Source organism: Notechis scutatus, chromosome 3, assembly GCF_049901735.1.
Source record: "Notechis scutatus isolate UNSWTSFEM ecotype Mainland chromosome 3, rNotScu1.2, whole genome shotgun sequence".
Lineage (NCBI taxonomy): Eukaryota > Metazoa > Chordata > Lepidosauria > Squamata > Elapidae > Notechis > Notechis scutatus.
The window spans coordinates 41,940,310-41,961,761 of record NC_142011.1 but is presented as its reverse complement, the minus strand read 5'-3'; the positions used below and the strand labels follow the sequence as shown (position 1 = coordinate 41,961,761).

At 39.7% G+C, this 21,452-nt stretch overlaps 1 protein-coding gene across 1 annotated transcript in view; it reads left to right on the top strand.

The window, feature by feature from the left end:
- C3H6orf132 (chromosome 3 C6orf132 homolog) overlaps positions 1 to 21,452 on the top strand; it is a 44,646-nt gene that overhangs the window by 17,376 nt on the left and 5,818 nt on the right. Inside the window, exon 3 of the mRNA XM_026675185.2 lies at positions 18,789 to 18,864. Within this exon, the coding sequence (XP_026530970.2) occupies positions 18,789 to 18,864 (76 nt within the window). The remainder of the gene's footprint in view (positions 1 to 18,788; positions 18,865 to 21,452) is intronic.

Here is a 21,452-nt window from a genome sequence, read left to right as displayed (position 1 = left end):
AAGCCTCATATTAGATACATGCTGAAAATTGCAACCTGAAATGGAAAAGATTTTTTGCATATAGCATGGAAATATATTTATTTAGAACCAGACCAGGTATATCAGTAATAAGGAGGGTTGGGAAAAAAAATTTGCAACAATACTTGGAATGAGAGACACTTTTCATCAAGACTAAAGGGGACACAAATGTTACACTCTTAGTTTAGCCCACTTCATGGGGGTTTGATTCTGCTCAGGGTGTACTATTGCAGTATCATGCTTATTCACTGTATTCATGCAATTAATGTCTCCTCTTGGCTTGTCCTTAAAGTATTGAAAGATCTTTGGATATGACTTTAGTAGATGTTGCAACCTCTTTGGATTGCAACAAGATTTTTCAAAGAGGAATGTTTGAAGAACTATTTTGAGCATCAATTATTATAGCTATCAGCTTACATGACTGGACTAGCATCCCTTCTGCAAATACAGTGAAAATTATTGCAGAACATATGGTTCATAGGAATGTTGAAGGGATCACTATTTGATACATCACTACTTGATAATCTAGTTTTCGAAATGAATCAGATAAATGATGAAAGCTGAGGCAAAACAAAAAAAAAAAGGTTTTCCCCCTGAACTCTTCTTTATAACAATTTTAGGAAGATAATCAAGTGATTTTTAGTCGTATTGTCTTTGCCAGAAAATTATTACTATTAGATAGATAAGCCTTTGAACAACTTGGACAAATACATTTAAATTTGGAAACAAGCAGAGATGAAGCAGAGATGTTCTGATACCATGAATGTATTTAGGGTGTATGTATTTATAGAGTAAAAAAAAATAACCAATTTTTTTTCAAGAGAGATTTGTCAGTCAGATTTCTCTTTTCAAACCAAACTGCACAGCTATCTGACTTCCATTTTGTGACAGGTTTATATAACTGATACATCCTATTAAGCTTGTCACAAAGGTGCCTCAGTAAGTATTCTTAAAGGACATACCTTTCCTTCCTCTCATTCCCTACTAACCATGGAGGTGGCTTATGCTCATCATAGTTCTTTGGATGTTAAGGTAGTGATCTTCTTTTCCTACTATAAGCTTTGTAGTATGAGTGAATTTGGCCTTGGAGGATTGGATAAAGGAACTTGGGATGTTCAGTATGGAGACAAAGAAGATAAGGAAAGACAACATAGCCATGTTCAGGGCCATAAAGGGAAACTACAGTGAAAATGATCAAGAAGTGCTTTCAATGGCCATATAAAATAATGTTAGAAATTATTATTAAAACAACTAACTAACAAAACTGCATCCACCTAGATTTCATTTAAAGATAAAGATAAACTTACTAAGAAATTTGCAATAGCGGAAAAATCTACCTATGAAGTTATAGGTTTTTAAGAAAAGGCCGGACAGTTTTCTTTCATGATTCGTTTATTTCATTTTCCTGCACATTATAGCGGTTGATATTTCTGGTCCCTTCATTGACCATGTGGTCAATGATGCAATCATATTTGTCTAGCTTTCATGGGCTATTTTAGGCTGTTGAATGTACTCTATGCCTGCTGCCGTCCATTCCCTGGGCAGTTTTTTTGCAGAACCATTTTTGATTTTGGCAGCAGGAGGGTCTGGTCCTTTTTCTCTGGACTCAAAAGCTATCTCTCCTCACTCCTTTTAGCACTCCTACAGATATGGTAGCATGTATGGTGGGAAGGAGGAGAGAAGGGAACTGATATTTTCTGTCAATGGACATCTGATGGCCTGGCAATCTGGTGGTGAAAGAGTTTGCTGCATGCAACCAACTTGAGAAGCAGCTGACTAGCACTGTTGGGTTACCATACAATGGGAGATCCTGCTTCATTACATGGTTCCCACTGTAGCCATCAGACTGTTTTAGACGCAAGTTATTCACTCTCTCTCCCTGAAGTGGAAAGCACCTTCCCACTATAACCCTAGATCTGCAAGATGGTTTGGGCACCCTAGTAAAGCAGTTGACAAGCACAAGGGAGAAATGCAAAGTGAGAGGCAGATTTTTCCATTCGACCTCATAACTGCCACCTCTTTCCTATCAAGCTTGGGCTTATTCTTTTGGAGAAAGATCTGGTCCTATTCCAAAGTAGAACTATTCAAAATCAGTTCGATCCTTGTCTAAAAGAAGCCAGAGTATCAGCTGCACACCTGTACAAAAACACCTAGTAAAACCAGAGCAAGCCTTAACAAGTCTAAACACCTGTCAAAGCTCACCAGATACAATTCATGTGAAAGAAAATGATTGGTGGATGTTTCTCCACCCCCATTCCCAACAGCTGATGAGATTTGGTGGAAAACTAAACAGGAGTAAGAGAATCCACCAGTCACTTTCTTTAACTTTTTTCACATTAAAACTGTAAGGACCGTATCCCTCCCTTGCCTCATTACTGAAGCAAAATAGGACTCAGAATTGAAGGTAGTGCAAAGTCTGCAACCATACTTATCTGCCAGCTGAAGGATTAGAGACATGTCAGATGTAAATATCAGAATATCAGTATTCTAGGAATAAGGCTATCTAGTAAAAAAATCTGGTAGAAGGTAGTGATAGAAAGCTAGTATGTTGAACATTTAAGTTAAAGGAAATGATGTGGTTCACATACATAATTAATTTAATCAACAACCTTCGTACATAACCACACTAAAAACCTTGCTCTGGCAATATCAATTTTTCTACTATGACTGCATGATATTGCCTTTTTTTGCATTCCTTGTCAGTTATAGACTTGAATATCCTTTGCTCTACCTAAAGCAATGTTTTCCTCTTTATTCATCATCCAAGAGAAGCCTCAAGACACTATAAATCTGTTGGGCTTTGTCAATTATTATGTGAGAGAAAATGAGATGACCGTTGTTGACCAGGAAGAGAGGAATCAGCAATATGGACAATGAATTACATGTCAATATAATTTTCTGCCAAGTCAAGGATAAATAGTGCTAAGCCAGCAGCAGAGAAAAAGCCTAATTGCAGGTTTCAGTCTTTTTCTCACTTTCATAGACAGACTGTACTTTTGTGCCTAACCCTAAGTCCAGAACAGCCTGCAAGTCTTGCAATGTTCACATAACACACTGCGTCCAAACAAATCAATTATAATATTGCTTAGCATGATGGTCTGGTTCACAAAATATAGATATGCAGATTGGAAGTGACCGGTACTCATTAACCTTGAGGGTGGAGGCACTTAAGGGAATGTGAGATATGTGCACAAATGATGCAAATTATGTAATTGAGGAAAATTACAAAATCTGCATTTGAATGATGCGAAGTTACAATATCTATGTGTGACATTATGGTCTCCAAATGATCAGGCTCCAATTATCATACTTCAGACACATTATACAAAGACTTAGTTCTCTGGAAAATTCCATAACTCTGGGAAATGTGCAAGGAAAACAGAATATAACCAACAGAAAAGTGGATGGAATAGATAGACTCCATTAGAGTAGTTAAGGCAGCACCATGAAAGCACCATAAAAGATCTGAAGGACAATGTTGAAGACAGATCCTCTTGTAGAATATTTATCTATATGGTTGCTAGGAATTGACACCAATAAACTCCTGAATTTGCTTACTCTCAGATTTTGACAGGCTTTGAACTTTAACCTCAGTCACACAGCTTCTTTCCTATCTTCTCACATGTTTACTGGACAATATTTAGCATTAAATAAGACAGGATATATTTGCTTGTCTTACTTGTTGTCTCCTTCTGACTCTTCTTTTCTACTCCAGCTTCTATGACTTTTACCCAGTGAAATTTACAATCTAACAAAGAACCAGCATTTTGAAAATTTGGAAGAGCTTCTTTTTTGGGGTGGCATGAAAAAAATTGGTTTCCTTTTTTTTTAACTACTAAATTGTCAGAGAATTGCTTTTCCCCCTGAAAATGTGCAGTTGCTTCAGAAATATCCATGGATATGTGTAGAGTGAATTAAAAAAAAGTCAAAATGGTAGCTGTGAACCCATCATCAAAGTCCTGTCTACTTTTTATTTGTGTCACATGTTTTCAGTTATGGGGTCACAGCCACTATCTTGACTGCTTTACACACACATACACACAACAGATGCTCCCTGACTTGGTGTCTTGTAATAAATGCAGCTAGGTGCAGGATTCGGAAGAGGAAATGGCTCATAATAAATACTTGTGCATTCCTTTCTTCTGTTTATTCTACTCCAAAGTATTTAGTTATTTTTAACTTTTAAAAATTGGCACTCCACTATATGTACACATATTTACCTCTCAATTCATATAATTCTACAAGAAATGTGCACTGTTTTCTTGTTGATGTTGCTTATCATATATGAAAATATTCTTATCTTTTTCCTTATGCATTTGCTCTTGTATGTAGTATGCATAGCAGATGAGCAGCTTTCTAGACTGAGGTGTGGATATATCTGGAACTACCCTCTTATTTTAAACAGGTCTGACTGGGTGTTAATTTTGGCTTTACCATTATTATTACTCAATGGGCATTAAAAAAAATACAGGTTTGAATGAGTCAGCAACAAATTAGTTATTTACGCTTGTCAGTGTCTACTTCTTCTTCTTTACATAAAGCTTATATTAATTCAGTACGCTATACATGGGATATTCTTTGAAGTCTGTTCCAAGTATTTTATTTAGATAAAATAGCAGGAAAAATGTTAAACTATTAAAAATAAATAAACATGCACCATCAATTATTTTCTAGCCATACTTCAGAGTCATAACTTGCCTTTTAAAACTCTGAATAGCATTGGCTATTGAAGGTTTGAACTCCTTTTCCTGTGCTTTCCTTGTGCCTCATCTCTAGTATTCAGGATATATGCAAGGGAACAAAGTTTCCTGCATAGTGGCTCTATATGTAAAATCTCTTCTCAAAATATGTTTGTGTGCTGCTTCCAATTCTTTTCTCTACAGCAGTGTTTCTCAATCTTGGCAGCTTTAAGACGTGTAGACTTCAACTCCCAGAATTCCCCAACCAGGTGGTTTTTTTTCTATATTTTCAATTTTATGGCAAGATATACATCACTTAACTAAGCAAAGAAACTGCAAAGGAAGCTACGACAAGCATTTGCTTACTGAAACAAGGAATTATCTAAGGGAAGTTAGTATCTCTCAGCAGACAGGAGATGCCTTTGAAATGTTCTTTGGTAAGAAAATCCCAAAATCACAGCTCTACCCAATGTGACATTGCCACAGAGAAAAGAGGTCACATTGGGTAGAGCTGTAATTTCACTGTTTACTTGGCATATTTACATGTGCTAAGACTTTCACATTTGTTTTCTATTTTCTATTTAAAAAGTGGCAAGAAACGAGGAGACTTTAGATCTAATCCTCCTTTAGGTATGAAAGCTGGCTGGATGGTTTTGGCCCAGTCATTTTCTCTCAGACCAATCTACCTAACAACATTGTTCATGTGAGGAAATCGGAGCATTAGCCATGTCTGCCATTTTGAAGCAAGGGTGGGATTCTACCAGTTCATACCTATTCTCTAGAACCTGTTGCTAACATTCTAAGCAGTTCGGAGAACCGGTTGTTAGAAGAAATTACTGGCCTAATCCTGTAAGGAAGGCAGAAAGAAACATTCTGGTGTTGCTTACAGAAACTGTCTCTCCATTAACCCTTATTACTTTCTTGGCAGGACTAGACTTCCTGTCTCAGGAATGTCTCTGGAGTTTTTTTCCCCTCCTTTGCTGGTACTTTGCTTGTGTGGAGTGACCATTCAAAGTTACAATGGCACTGAAAAAAGTGACTTATGACCATTTTTCATACTTACGACTGTTGCAGCATCCCTACAGTCATGAGAGGCCACGCAAGGAGATGCGTGCCTTGATGTGAGTGATATTGAGTTGGCCACACCCAGCCAATAACATGACCACCAAGCCACGTCCACCTAGTCACATGACCACCTAAGCCACGCCCACCACCTAAGCCATGCCCACAGAACCAGTTGTTAAAAATTTGAATGTTTTGAAGTATCCCAAAAAATAAGGCTGGGATAAAAGTCTAATCAATAAATAAATTCCAGGGCAATTCACTTTCAAATTATGGCAGCTTTGGAACCTCCAAAAAGCATCAGTGACTACATATATACAAATCATATGCATATACCTGCAAACATATACAATTCATGACCATATTTAGATTTTCAGATTTTCAGACTTACTAAGTAAGATATGTGTAAACAGACTGACATCTCTCCAACAATTGCTTTGAATTAAAAAAAAAGTTTAGTGTATGTGTATTTTTATTGATTGATTGATTGATTGATTGATTTGATTTGATTTGTCAATCGCTTACAAGATAATAGGTATAAATATAAACATGAGTAAGAATAGAGGAAATAGATACAAATAAATGGGGACAATAGGACAGGAATGGTAGGCACAATGGTGTACTTATGCACGCCCCTTATATATAATGTGTATAATGTGTGTGTGTGTATATACTGTATGTGGTGTGTGTGTGTGTTTAAAGCAAAAATCCCTGAAGGTTAATCTATGATGTGCTTTATCAATTTCCTTTGGGCTTTCATGGGCAATTAGTTTTTTCATTAGAAGTACACTTAGAACAATTATATGATCAGGAAAGGGAAAAAGAGCTGGTAAGAAAAGAGTTGACATTCCCTCTATCCTGTACAATGCACTTTTCTGCCCCCACTCTCCCAAATTCATCAGAACCTGCTCCCTCCTCCCCACAAAAAAAATTCAAGGAGAAGAGATCAGTATGGCTTCCTGTCACACATTCTTACTCAACGCATAGCTAAACTCTTAAATGATGAGTAAATTTAATAGATTAATTTAAATATGAAGTATGTGGGTCTCAGCCCATGCTTTAGCCATGCATTCTTGAAAGTGACTGACTTTGAGACTTTCTCCTTATGCACGCCTTCACCCCTGTACAGTTCTACCCCAGAAAGGAATGAAGGTTTGACCAGCCACCTTGAATATAGGAGTGAGTCAATATTTGAAATTGCATAGGAACTGTGTACACCCAACTTTGGCTAGAAGCCCATTCGTATTATTGTACAATACTCTAAGAATACTCTATAAAAATGAAGCTTTCTGGCCCTACCCTGGGCCAAACTTGGCATCTGCCTTACTAGCTCATAGTTTAGAATCTAAAAAGCCTATTTTAAATTTGTTTTGGAAGTATTTGCTAGGGTTTAGCCTTATGTGCGAATCAGACCATTATAATGGATTAAACCCTGGTTTAAAGACAGGGCTTTGTGTTGTACAAAAAAAAAGTATTTTACTTATAGCTGTGAGCTTTTTTCATTTTTCTTAAAAAAAGAGAAAAGTTCAAAGCAATTAAGAAAAAAAATGTATTATTGATATAATAAGCTTTTTCAAACTTGTGCTATTGCATACAGCCTCCCCAGTTAACAATCTAGCAGCTAAAGCGACAGTTCCAAAACCCAAATCAAATTTCATAGCTATCAATAATTACATGAACAGCAATGTAGCCAAAGGGAACTCCTTTAGGATAAACAGGATGAAATCATGATCTTGGAGCTTGGCAGAAAAGGCCCTCTCTCTCATATCCTTTCAGAGCTTCTCAAATGTAATGGTGAATGTCTTATATTATCAGGGATACAAATCCAACTTCCAACACTAGCATAATGAAAATCTGACTGAAAAGATGACTGATACATTCAAATGGCTGATTGTGATGACCCGTAGTCTCTCAAAATAACCCAAAACCCAAAACATATATTAAAGTCCGGTAAAGCCTTCAACTTAACTTCACTGTTTTATTAGGCACAGTTTAAAGTCACAAAAGTAAATAATGAGGCAAACAGAAAACCAAAACAAACCACATTGATGAGAGTTCTGAAGCAAGCCAAGATAACTAATTATAAACTCCAGGAAAATAACCGAGAAAAGTCCATGGGAAGAATGCCAGCAAAGATAAGCCTCTTTCAAGGTGAACACTAATTGACTTCAGCAATTCTAACTGCACAGTTGCAAACTTATACACATAGCTCCCACCTGCAAGCCACGAGGAGGATCATGATAATCTCCTCTTGAGTAGACCTCGCTTTTCCCTGATCGTCTCCTCCCTGCGTGACCTAGGATGGATAGGGGATGGGCCTGGATCCTCCTCTGACTGCTCAGCTGGCCTCTGCCCTTCCCCAGCCTCCACCACCACCTCTGGAGCCACACTCCCACTCCCTGTTGGCTGTTCCTTCTCTTCCTCAGAGTCAGACTCCACCAGGGGCATGACACTATCCCCCCCTGCAGGGCCCCCTCCCCCGGGACAAGGCGGACGAGGACATTGAGGAAACCGAGCATGAAAGTCCTGGACCAAACGAGGAGCATGAACATCAATGGCATTGACCCAGGTGAAGTCCTCTGGTCCATAACCTTTCCATGCCACCAAATACTGAAATCGGTCCCACAACTGGTGTGAATCTCGGATGCTATCCACTTCGTATTCCTCCTCTCCAAGAGGAGCTACTGGGGCCAGCTGTGATGGAGCCGGTCTATGCGGACTGTCGGGAGAGGCAGGGACTAACAGGGAATGATGAAAAACAGGATGGATATGCATGGTCCGTGGCAGGGAGAGACGATAAGCCACAGGATTGATCACCGCCTCGACCGGAAAAGGTCCCAAGTAACAGTGATCGAGCTTTTTTGATGGTTGCATCATTGGTAAATATTGAGTAGAGAGCCAAACCCAATCGCTGACCACTAAAGGTGGAACATCATGACGATGTCAGTCTGCAAACCTTTTATACTCTTCCTTGGCTCTCTCTAGTTGATTGCGGACCATGTGGTGCATGACTTTTAACTCCTGCAAAAAAGTATCCACTGCTGGAACTGGGGAATCAGATGGGGCTTAAGGGAAAAGTCGTGGATGAAACCCATAGTTAACAAAGAAAGGGGACACATGGGTGGATGCATGTTGAGCATTGTTATAAGCGAACTCCGCCACCGGCAGCACCTCTATCCAATTGTTTTTTTGAGTATTGCTGAAACAGCGGAGGTACTGCTCCAAAATAGCATTCACTCTCTCTGTCCCCCCATCAGTTTCGGGATGATGAGCAGACGACAGACACGCCTGAACCTGCAGTTATGCAAGTAGGGTCTGCCAGAAGCGTGCCGTAAATTGTACCGCCTGATCTGATACCATGCTGTTGCAGCAGAACCTGCTTCCAAATCAGGACACAAGACCACGAAAGGTTGGAGAATACAGATTTATTTGTGCACAAGGTTCAGAGCATTAACATGGCAAATTCTGAACCCCTGGCTCTTCCTGAGGCATCACTTTTATACATTTCATGACCTCAGTCTAGCCCGGGGCGTTTCTCTTATTAAACTATACCATAAAAGGAAAATAACATATATACCAGAAAAGGAGAAGTACATTTAATTATTCATTTTATCTTACACCATCTGCTATTTTCTATATCCACCCTTGTTTACTGGAACATGGCTAGTTCCTTGGTTCAGTAACTTTGTGGTTTTGCACAATATTGTATTAAGCAAAGCTTGGGGGCTTGGGGACTTCTGCTAAATGTAAAAATACTTTATTTGTAATTTTCCACTGCTTCAATGCGGTCTGGTAACCCATGCAACCGGAAAACATGGGAGATAAACAATTGAGCCGTTATCTTGGCTGATGGAAGATCCACACACGGAATAAAGTGGGCCATTTTAGTCAACATATCCACCACCACCAAAATGGATGTGGCACCATTCGATGGTGGTAACTCAACAATGAAATCCAATGAAACTGCCCCCCACGGTCATTCTGGTGTGGGCAAGGGCTGCAATAGACCAGGAGGCACACCAGGAGCATACTTGGCTTGGCGACAGATCCCACAGGATGCCACATATCCTGACACATCATGTTTAAGTCTCGGCCACCAAAATGTCCTAGAGATGAGGTGCAGTGTTTTGAACACCCCAAAGTGTCCTGCTGCTGGACTATCATGACATTGACATAGGATAAGGCAACGAAGAGGACCTCCAGGCACATAAATGCGATCACGGAACTGCAACAGGTCCCCAATATACGCCCAAGGAGTTTCTTGTCTCCCATTCTCATCCAATTCTCGATGTCAAGCTGTCACAAATGGGTCCTGCCACTGTGCCTCCTGAATCCTCACTCGAAAGTCCACAGGTTCCTCGGTGGCCGCAAACCGTTCCAACGGAATCACCATCTGGGGCAAGATTTTATCCTCCCTTCAGGGATACTCGGGCTTCCAAGATAGGGTGTTGGCGCATTGATTCCCTCCACTCGGAACATAGGTCACCCGGAAATCGAATCGAGCAAAGAATAAGGACCATCTCACCTGACACTGGTTCCATGTCCAAGCTGTACGTAGGTGTTCCAAATTGCGATGATCCATCCGAACCTCGATTTGGTGACGAGCCCCCTCCAGGTGGTGCTGCCATGTCTCAAAAGTGACCTTAACTGCCAATAGGTCCTTGTCCCAAATCGTATAGTTGCGCTCTGGAGCCGACAAAGTCCGGGAATAATAAGCGCACAGGAACAAGGTGCCTGCGGGAGCATAGGCCTGGAGGAGCACTGCACCAACAGCCACACTGGAAGCATCTATTTCCATCACAAATGGCTGGCCTGGATCAGGGTGTTTGAGGATAGGCTCAGAAGCAAAGGCGACTTTCAATGCCTCGAAAGCTGCCTGCTCCTCAGCACCCCAATGGAACTTCTCCCCCTTCTTGAGCAGATTAGAAAAGGGAGCAGTCAAGGCAGCAAAGCAGGGAATAAATGTGCGGTAGTAGTTCGCAAACCCCAACAGTCATTGCACATCCTTAACGCGCTGTGGAGTTCACATTCCTGCAACGACTGAATTTTTCCGGGTCCATTTCTACCCCAGCAGGTGAAATACAATGTTCCAAGAAGTCAATCGTGGTTTAGCAAACAGGGAATATATCCGACCCACCGGCAATTTTGCATCAGGCAACAAGTTGATTGGACAGTCATATGCCTGATGCGGAGGCAACTGATCTGCCTCCTTCTCCCCAAACACATCAGCAAAGTCCACCAACTCCTCAGGTAGATCCAAGTCCACGGGCGTAGCCACACTCCCCGCACAGGAGCGCAAGCAGTGGTTGGCACACTTCCTTTCAAGGAACTGTACAGCTCCAGATGACCAGACAATCTGTGGATCATGGGCCTGTAGCCACTCCAAACCCAGCACCACCAGAAAATGAGGCACTGCGGCAACGTAAAACACGGTTTCCTCCACATGCTGCCCAATACGCATGCAAAGGGGTTTGGTTGCAGCAACCACAGGTCCCAAACGAAGGGGCCAACCATCAATCGTCTCCACCATTACTAGTGGGGATACCTGTTGCTGAGGAATGAACCACTGCTTGACAAAATGAGTATCCATGAAATTGGCTGTGGCCCCTGAGTTGACCAAAGCTGGGATCTCCACCGCTCCCACACCAGGCATGAACACACTTGCTGGCAGTACAAGATGCTTCACCAATAGCGACTGTGGTGGAGATGTTGAAGATATCAAAGGTGGTGAGGGTGGCAAGGTTGGTGAAGATGGCGAGCCTATGGACTTTACATCCCGACCTGCAGATCCCCGTAGGCCGAGCGATGCTCGTTTCCCGCCACCGCAGGTGTTGCTGCTGTGGATGTCTTAACAAGATACTTGGCCGCAAAATGGACTCGATTGCCACAATAGTGGCATAAACCATCATGTTGACATCTATTCTTTTATACTTGAGTCAGGCGAGGGTGGCCAGCCCCCAACTGCATGGGTTCCTCCAAAGGCACTTCCACCAAGGGCGCCATCTTGCTGGAAACAGATACGGTCTCTGTCCGTTGTCGCACCCGTCTCTGCTGAAGTCTAGCATTGATACGAAGACACAAATGCATGAGCTCCTGAAGGATGTGAGGGCATTCAGTGCACGCCAACTCATCCAGGAGCTCCGACAACAAACCCTCCTGGAACTGGTCTAATAGTGCTGCCTCATTCCATTGTACATCCTGAGCAACCACCTGAAAACTAGCAATATAATCCATGAGTGAGCCACACCCCTGCTTCAACTCTCTCAAACATCTGTTTGCTGTTTGGCTTCGAACAGAGTCCTCAAACATGGCCTGAAACTGACGGCAAAACTTGGCATAATTGTCCAACACCTGGTTGGGCTGGGTCAGCAGAGGCATCACCCAACGTGCTGCAGAGCCTGACAACAAACTAAAAACCCCACCTTATCCTGGTCAGTGGGAAAGTCCTCAGGCCAAAGGCTCATGTAAAGCTGGCACTGCCCAAAAAATTCTGGAAATTGGGCCAGTGAACCATCAAATTTATCTGGCACTGCCACTGGGCATTTTTGGCCTGGCCAGGCAGCTTGCATTTGTGCCACCTGTGCAGTCAAAAGAGCCACTCGCTGTGTTAACTGGGCAATCTCTGCTCTGAGCTGATCCATGGTCACCTCACAAAAAGCAAAAATAAGTCGAAGGGGTGGCTGAAGTCAAAATGTGATGACCCGAAGTCTCTCAAAATAACCCCAAACCCAAAACATATATTAAAGTCCGGTAAAGCCTTCAACTTAACTTCACTGTTTTATTAGGCACAGTTTAAAGTCACAAAAGTAAATAATGAGGCAAACAGAAAACCAAAACAAACCACATTGATGAGAGTTCTGAAGCAAGCCAGGATAAATAATTATAGACTCCAGGAAAATAACCGAGAAAAGTCCATGGGAAGAACGCCAGCAAAGATAAGCCTCTTTCAAGGTGAACACTAATTGACTTCAGCAATTCTAACTGCACAGTTGCAAACTTATATACATAGCTCCCACCTGCAAGCCACGAGGAGGATCGTGATAATCTCCTCTTGAGTAGACCTCACTTTTTCCTGATCCTCTCCTCCCTGCATGACCTAGGATGGATAGGGGATGGGCCTGGATCCTCCTCTGACTGCTCAGCTGGCCTCTGCCCTTCCCCAGCCTCCTCCACCACCTCTGGAGCCACACTCCCACTCCCTGTTGGCTGTTCCTCCTCTTCCTCAGAGTCAGACTCCACCAGGGGCATGACACTGATTTAGATTCCACAAACCTGAAATACTGGTTTTGCTGACCTTTTTTATTCTTTCCAACCCGACAGAGTGTTGGACATAAATTATGCTCTGTCTGCCTGCCCATCTTTTGTCATCAGTAGGATGATAGAACAAAAAAGGATGAAATCTAACATAGCAGGAGAAGCCAGTGAAAGAAAGAAAGAATTCTAAACCAGGTTGGATCAAATCAAGAAGGGGTAGATAATCTCCCCTCCCAAATCATCCTCTGGGAGAGGCAATTGGACAGTTGCTTGTAATACTTTCAGAATTAAACTATCTGTCTCTTGGCATATGACCCAAAAAAGGCCATATGAAGCCCACTTTGTGCAAACGTACAGTAGCATGTAGCGACAAAGACACCACATATGGACCCATCTTTATTAGACCCACATATCCAAAATATTAACAAATATAGTCACCCCAAAGACACACTCTCCCTTTCCCTCCTCCCTCCCCCCACACCCCACACCAAGTTGTAAGCAAAAATGTAAGTACCTCTGGTAAATGTATATGTTTCAATGAAACCCTAAATGAATATAAGCTAATATAATGTTCACATGGTACTGAATTAACACAATACATGCTTTAAGATTTTAATGCATATTATACTTAGACATAGCTCTTTACAGATTCAAAATAAGAAGATAGTGAATGTGGCAGATGCAGAAATTTGGGCAGCATTTTTTAAAATCCAACCCCTCATAGATTCTCAATAATGTCCAAGTCTGGGGCCATGTGGGCCATTCCAAAATCTTTCCTTCTGTAAGAACGTCATGGTTGATTTTGAGGTATATTTCAGATAGTTGTCTTACCTGAAATATGTAACCATTTTTCAGTATAAATTTCTTCACTGACATCTTAAACCCAATATACAACTGAGACACATCACAAGGGGAAAACAGAATATACAAACAGAGGTAATGTATATGCATCCATCTCTCTCTCTCTCTCTCTCTCTCTCTCACACACACACACACACACACACACATGCACACACACAATAGAACTATTCCCATAAGTAACATATATCTACAAACTGGTTAAGCCCTGGGGAACAAGTGCACAAACACTCGGTCCCCCATCATGCAATATTACTGAATTAACCTCCCCCTCTCCAAAAACAAAGACACTTTGCAAGGCTACAGCTAGTTTGAAAGAATTCCAGAAGTCATTATCTGCTTACTTGTCCTACCCTGTGTTTTTAATGAGATCTGAAATTCCACAAGTGTCATATAAAAATTGCATCCAGTGATGGGATCATGACAGAGGTATGTTGCAGTCCAATTCTACTTTGAGGCTCAAAAGAAGTCACAGATTTTGTTGAAGTTACACCTGTTCCCTGCAACTCTAAGCAGGGAACAGATGGCATCTCGGCATATGATATTTTGAATTGAACCATTTCTGAGTGCCTAATAAAATATCATTCTGCAAACTGTTCTAAATCTTGAAATACAGCCTTGACCTTCAGGCAGTTAACTGGAGAATTTTAAATATCCCAAATAATGGAGTATGTAAAGATTTGTACATTTGGAATTTCATAGCAGAATTCCATAGCAGAGCATTCTGGACAGATCTGCAAGCATTTTTAGCAACCTTGTGATAAATCATTTTCCCCCACTCCTTGCAAATGTGATTTTAAATGTGATTCTCTTCCTCCCTCTTTTATTTTCATGATAACTAGGAGAAAGTGCCTGTTTGAGATGTTTTCATAAATTCCTCTCTTTGTATGGGCTTAAGGCTCATTTATCTGATCATTGCCTTTGTAATGGATCTTCCCTCTCTCTGTCAAGGTCATCCTCTAAATTCTCTACAATATGATTAGTACCCTCTACTCCTAAATGGAGTACTTTTCTCTTTTCTCAGGGCACCTGTAGATGGTAAGTATAAAAAGCATCAAAATAGCAACTATGACTTGGAATTAAAGTTACTATCTTAAATGTTTAGACTGTCTCTCCCTCTACTGATGGCCAATTCTTGTGTCATGTTAAAAATATAATTTGGTAACAACCTGTAATATCTCTCAAGCCTCCATTCAAGTCTTTTGCAGCATTCACAAAGTTTTTGTGCTTCACGCTTCATGTGTCTTTTTTTGCACTTAATTCTGACACAGTGTAGAGGGGAAAAGATTCCTAAAACTTTTGCCATTATTCCTTCCTTTAGTGTAATCTTACCTTCCTTTAAAAAATCCAAACAACAACGTGAACATAAATGAACACTGAAAACAATAGAATGGAACTTTGGGAAAAGTGGATTTTTTTTTGTAACAATGCAACTACTGTAAAAAGGTTCTTCACACTTCCCCTGGATGTTTATTGGTTTATTGTGATCAATTGGCTTATTGGTTTACACCCATCTCCCAGTTTTTTAACTCTTTATTTGCCCTTCAACATTTTGATTTGAGTGTTTTCATGTTCTGCTAAGTTCAGAAGACTTTGGCCTTTTGTTTCAGATAGCAAATATTCATTAGAAAGCCCAGGCTTTGTTTAATCATTATCCAAACTTGTATTCAGAACAGTGCAGTAAATGTTCAGACAGAAAAAACACCAAATTCTAGTAAGATGTTTCATTTCCTAGTTACTCCTTAAAGCAGTCGTTAACCTTTTCAGTCTCAGCATATCTGTGGCTTTTTGGTCCCTTTCTGGCACCTGTAGCTGATAATAGAATGTTGTACAATGCACTTCACTGATTTTCTGAATCACTTCAGATGAACGTAACAACTTTGTGTTTGTCATATTAAAGTCCTTTCTATACTTATGCCTACAAGGAGGGGGACATTATTTCTTTATATTTCTTTTCTTTTTCTTTACTATAGCTTTTAATTTCTTATTTATTTTTCTTTCTATGTTACTGTTTTCCCCCTTTTTTGCACTTTCATTTTTTCTTTGTTTTCTTTTATTTTTATATATATAATTTGCATTAGTTTTTAATCTGTTAACTCTAAAGTTTAATACAACTATTATAAAAATAGAATGAAACCTTTTGTTATAACTCAATAAAATCTTCAATACAGTTATGAGAAGACATTTTCACTTCTAGCAAAGAATAACAATAGACAACATCTAGCCACAATAGTTAATAGATAGCAGGTTAATGAGGGAAAGTAAAACTAATTATAAAAGAGTATGAGTGCTCTGTTTCTAGACTTCTGTTTCTGTCCTGTATGGTGGAGGATCATATTCTTTATTTTCCTGGTTAACTTTTAAAAGAAATATGAAAAAGTGAAGAGTCAGTTTTGTCTCCTATGAATTCATGCAAGTGAGTTTCACTGCTTCCTCCTCTTCCTTTTAAAAAAAAAAACTTTGGAGCAATCTCTATAGTTCTTATGATCTCTTATTTTAGTATTAACCATGCCCAACCAAACATAACGTTTGGAAATCAGAGGTGGTCTTCAGCAGGTTCTGACTAGTTCTGGAGAACCGGTAGCGGAAATTTTGAGTAGTTTGGAGAACTGGCAAATACCACCTCTGATTGAAGATTTTACAGTATCCTTCCCCTGCTACGCCCACCAAGCCACGCCTACAGAACTGGTAGTAAAAAAAATTGAATCCCACCATTGTTGGAAACCAACCAAAGTTGAATTGATGCTGCCATTTGGTATAATCTTGCTAAATAGCTAGGTGAATACTCATGTTGATCATTTGGGTTTACCAAAATGTATGGGCCATTTTGTTTCAGGGTTAGGAGGCGATTGAGGCATAATATATGCAACAAGAGTCTGAGAGGGTTGGCCTTTGATGTGGGTCAATTAGGTTTGGGTGAAGCTGAAATGTACTGCTACTAAGTAACTCTGAGTTTACTTAGGGACATAAGAAATTCAAGGTTGACTCATCTCTAATTTAGATGTACTAACACATGTTGAAAGAACAGCAGAAACACCAACTGCTATTTTGTGGGATAATTTCAAGAATAAATTTCAAGTTTATTTCAAGACAAATAGACTTTTGCTCTGAGGCTAGATTTTGACAGAAGCCTTTTTCACCATTCTAAGCTATTAAGAGGCATTTCAACTATCAGCGATATTAGCTAAAGTTTAAAACATGTAGCAGGGAAGATGGGCATTTAAAATGGTCTTAAAGTGCCTTTTCATAACCATTGAATCTATATCCTCAGGCTTAGAATCACAGGATGAACTATAAACCTACTACTAATATTGACTATAAACTAGAAGTAGCCTTAAAAATGGTAATTCAGCCCCAAGCCAATTTGCCCATCATCTGTGTAATCTGTCTGCCTCACCTATTTCCTCTTTGTTGTTTCTTATCCTGACAAAACACCATCAACTCATTTCAACCTTCCTTCATATTATTATTAATGCATTTGTTTTAACAGCATATATTATTATTGTAGTTGGTTACAGTCAGCCAAATGTTTAGACTGGATTTGACACTTTTATCCACCTAGGAGTCCTTTCCAAGGAACTAGGATAGGCAGATTGTTGTTTAATTGTGTTAAATATATCATCACAGGATGTAAGTTCTTCCAAATAGATAGCATTTAAATGGTATTCTAGATATTTTGGGATTGCATGCAAGGCACCTATTCATAGTAGTACTATCTTTGCTTTCTTTTGCTACAGTCATTCTACTTTTATCTCCAGGTCTTTGTATTTTGTGATTTTCTCCAGTTCTTTCTCTTCAATTCTGCTCTCTTCAGGTACTACAACATTCTCTATCCAAACTTTGTCTCTCTTATCAACAATTGTTAACTCTGGAGTGTTATGTGAAGGATGCGTATTATTATTGCTGTGATATTAATAAATGAAAAATATAAACTTAAGTTTGCTGGTTTTAAAAGATGAGGAAGTTTAAGTCCCAGCTTTCTGTAAGGTGTGCTTTGAGTTTTGCAATAGTTTAAACAAAAATGTTGCCAGTGGTGCTCGTCTTATTATGCAAAATGTTATATAATTGTATTGAAAGCCAGGGCTGTCAATGACACAATCCACACCATTGTTCCTGTGAATACCACTTGCATAAGCATACCATGGACCAGGACAAAAGAAGAGTCTACTTCAAATGGATTCAAGGACTTGGATATCCCTAAACTAAATGACCTCTTTGCCTTGATTAATATATCCAAACCTGACATACATTTTTGATTTCAAAAACTGTTTAATATGTAACACTAGGGAATGGTAACATGACAAATGCTACTCTAGAGTTTCTTGAACTCATAGAAATAATTGTATAATTTCTTGGATTCTGTCCAAAATATTGTTGTACAGCATCCAGTGTCACTTTCTATTAGATGGGTGATAATTTGATTAATGGATGGATGAATAAATATCCTTAACTTTCTTATTTGAAGGGCTATAGAGACAGCATTATCAGGCAGACTTTGTACTTGAGGATTCCAAGTCAAGATGAAATGCAAAAATATTATTTCTGCATTTTCTAGATCGGTTCAATTTTGTTTGTGGATGCTTCCTGAGGTCTCCCAGATTATAAAAGTTGGGGAAAGTTTCAACGATTGCACTTTGTGGATTCCACTATGTGAGTTAGCAATGTAGCAGAGTGGATTTATGAACCGAATTTGCACTCTCACAACAGTTTAAATAATATTTGTCTTGTTCTTCTTATTCTTATTTGTAAAATGTAATAAGTAATAGTAAAGTGTTTCTCTCTGTGTGTGTATATGTTTATGTATCTCTGTGTGTGCATGCACATGTGCAGCTGTGCATGGATTTATTATATTTGTCTGAGGCATTTGTGTTTACCACTTTTTATATAATGTTAAAATCCATCTCTCAACCTTTTCAGGATGCTCACGAAGCACATGGGGTAGCTGTACCAACACCATCTGTTCCAGAAAGCTTTCAGGACAAACTACCTGCAGGTAAAATGATAATTGGAATGGATGCTCACCATATCTATTATCTGCATTTCTTTACCTATAGTTCATTATCTTAATTGACAGTGAAATTATAAATTTTGCTTTGGCATCAGTATATCATCTTGCAATGTTAGCACAATGTTGTTGTTTTTTGTGATGTTCCTGAACTTTTGTGAAACTGTATAATCTATCATTCACATTTAGAAACTTAGGACTGACACAAAAGGCAACATATTTAGATGTTGATCACATTTTATGGAAAGGGCTTTTAGGTGGCATAAGTAGGGAATCCATCTACCAGGAGAATAGAAAGATCATTTCTGATTTCAGGGTCTATTATTCCTCTTAAGGTAAGTCAGCCATGTGATGGCTATAGACATTATGGCAACTATGATTACTTTCAAGTAGTGACCATGAAAAAGCATTTTTGGGGGTGGGGGAAGTAATTGTTTTCAGCTTACTGTTGTTTTTGGTTTGGTACTGCTTTTATTGCTGTCTTGTAGTTTTAGGTGATATTATGGGTGTTGTAAATTGTTCTTTTATAGTTTATACAGTGGTGTGCTGGAAAACATTGAAGACCTGTTTCCATTGCCACCTCTGTCCAGGTAGCCCCAGAACGGTGTGCTAGGCATGTGGCTCATCTGTGCTCTCAACCAGCTCACAAATTCCAGAAAATTTAACATTTTTTGTGAGCTTGCTCCAGCACACTACTGAGTTTGCAAGCCACAAAATGTGAGATTGAGAGCTGAAGCTTTGCAGAAGTTTGCCACTAGATCAGGGCTGTCAAACTCCCAGCATGGGCCATATGCGTCACATGCTGGCCATGTCCATGCCCGGTTTAGCAAAGGGGACAATCCCAATACGTCACGTGATGCTGCCATGACGATGACACAAGTTTGACACCCCTGCACTAAATCTTATGTGGATATTTCAAATTGTTCTTTTATAGCCTACATAGTAGTATGCTGGTAAATGTTGAAGAAGTGGCTCCATTGTTGCCTCTGCCCTGGACCTGGGATGGAAGTGGGATGTCTGATATGCAGGAACAGATGGAAGGATCTTCAGCTTTGAGAGCTGGGAGTCTGGAGCTGGGAGGAAAATGTAGAGAAGGTTAATACATTGGTTTATTGATGGTGATGGTGACAGCATGGAATGTTTTGATGGGAGACAGAGGGAGGTCCATTTGTGGGGAAGGCCTTCATCATTTTTAGTACCGATAAATGGGCTCTAGCCCAGGCCTGGTCAGGAGACTTACAGAAGCCTGGATTTTTAACTGTTGCTGCTTAATACTACATTGATTAACAATAAAACTCCCTTAGTTGTGGTCTTATCAGGGAGGAGCAGGATGACCTGGCATGTGTTACCGAAACCTGGCTGAGGCCTTAAGAAGGGGAGAGGGATGTTCCCCTTTCTGAAATGTGTCCAGTTGGGTTCAGAGTATGGGATCAGCTGAGACCTCAGGCAGGGGAAGGGAGAAAGTAGTTGTCATTTGGGAATTTCTATTGGCCTTCAGAGGTGCTGCCGTCCCAAGTTGCCAGCTGTTAGACCTTTATATATTTTTTTAAGATATGCTTGTGTGATTGTTGGGATTGTTGTTACTGAAACAGCCTCCCTGTGGCAGAGCAATTTCCTACATAAATAAATAATCTGTATATTTAATTATTATATGACATTATCTGCTTAAAAAAAAAGAACTCATCATGTTTGAGCCAAAAAGGATCTTAATATCAGTGTCTCAATTTATATCTTAGCCTTTGGCAGTTTTAATCAATCAAGTAGAATCCTACTACTTGTATTCCATAACTGATAATAGCTAACAACCTACTAGATTTTTTTTAAAAAAATCTGAATTTAAATTTACTGACAAATATGCGGCACAACAATGCTTAGTTGTGCCTATTGCTCAGGATGCCAGTAATGGAAAGAAATGTCTTTAGCCATCCACATCCCCTTTACAGCTAAGTACAATCTTCCTGTAGCCAGAACTTTTGAATTGCATGAAGCTTACAAAACTGCTTCTCTGTCATAGGTAATCTTTGTTTGTCTGTTTGATTGAATACATCCCATCAAGTCAGTGTCAACTCTTAATTACCATAAAGTTTCTTGATCACATTTTCTTTAACTGGGGCATTTAGTGCAGAGACATTATCTATGCATTTAGGACATGAGTTTTGCTAGGTAGGGCATAAGGAAGATCACTTTAAAGACAACCAAGATTTTTAATCTGCTATCTGATAACTTTTCAATACCCCCAACATTCTGTTATCATATTTTATTTTTTAATAAACATTATCTTTAAGATTATGAACTCAGTTTTAGATTTCTGCCCTTCCTACTCTGAGACCTTTCAAAGCATTTACAACAAATGGAAAATATTTAGCATTGCTAACAGGAAGGTTTGGCACAGAGTTGAGGGGAGCTATCATTAACTTAAATCAGCCTCTTGAAAGCAAGTTCAGCTCGTTTTTGTAGTCAGGTAGCCATGGCAATTTGTAAACTTTTTTTAAACATATACAGTTACTTCCTTGTTAATGAGCAGATCTACTTTGCCACCGTTCCTGTTTGCTGAGAATCAGGAAAAAAAAATGTAT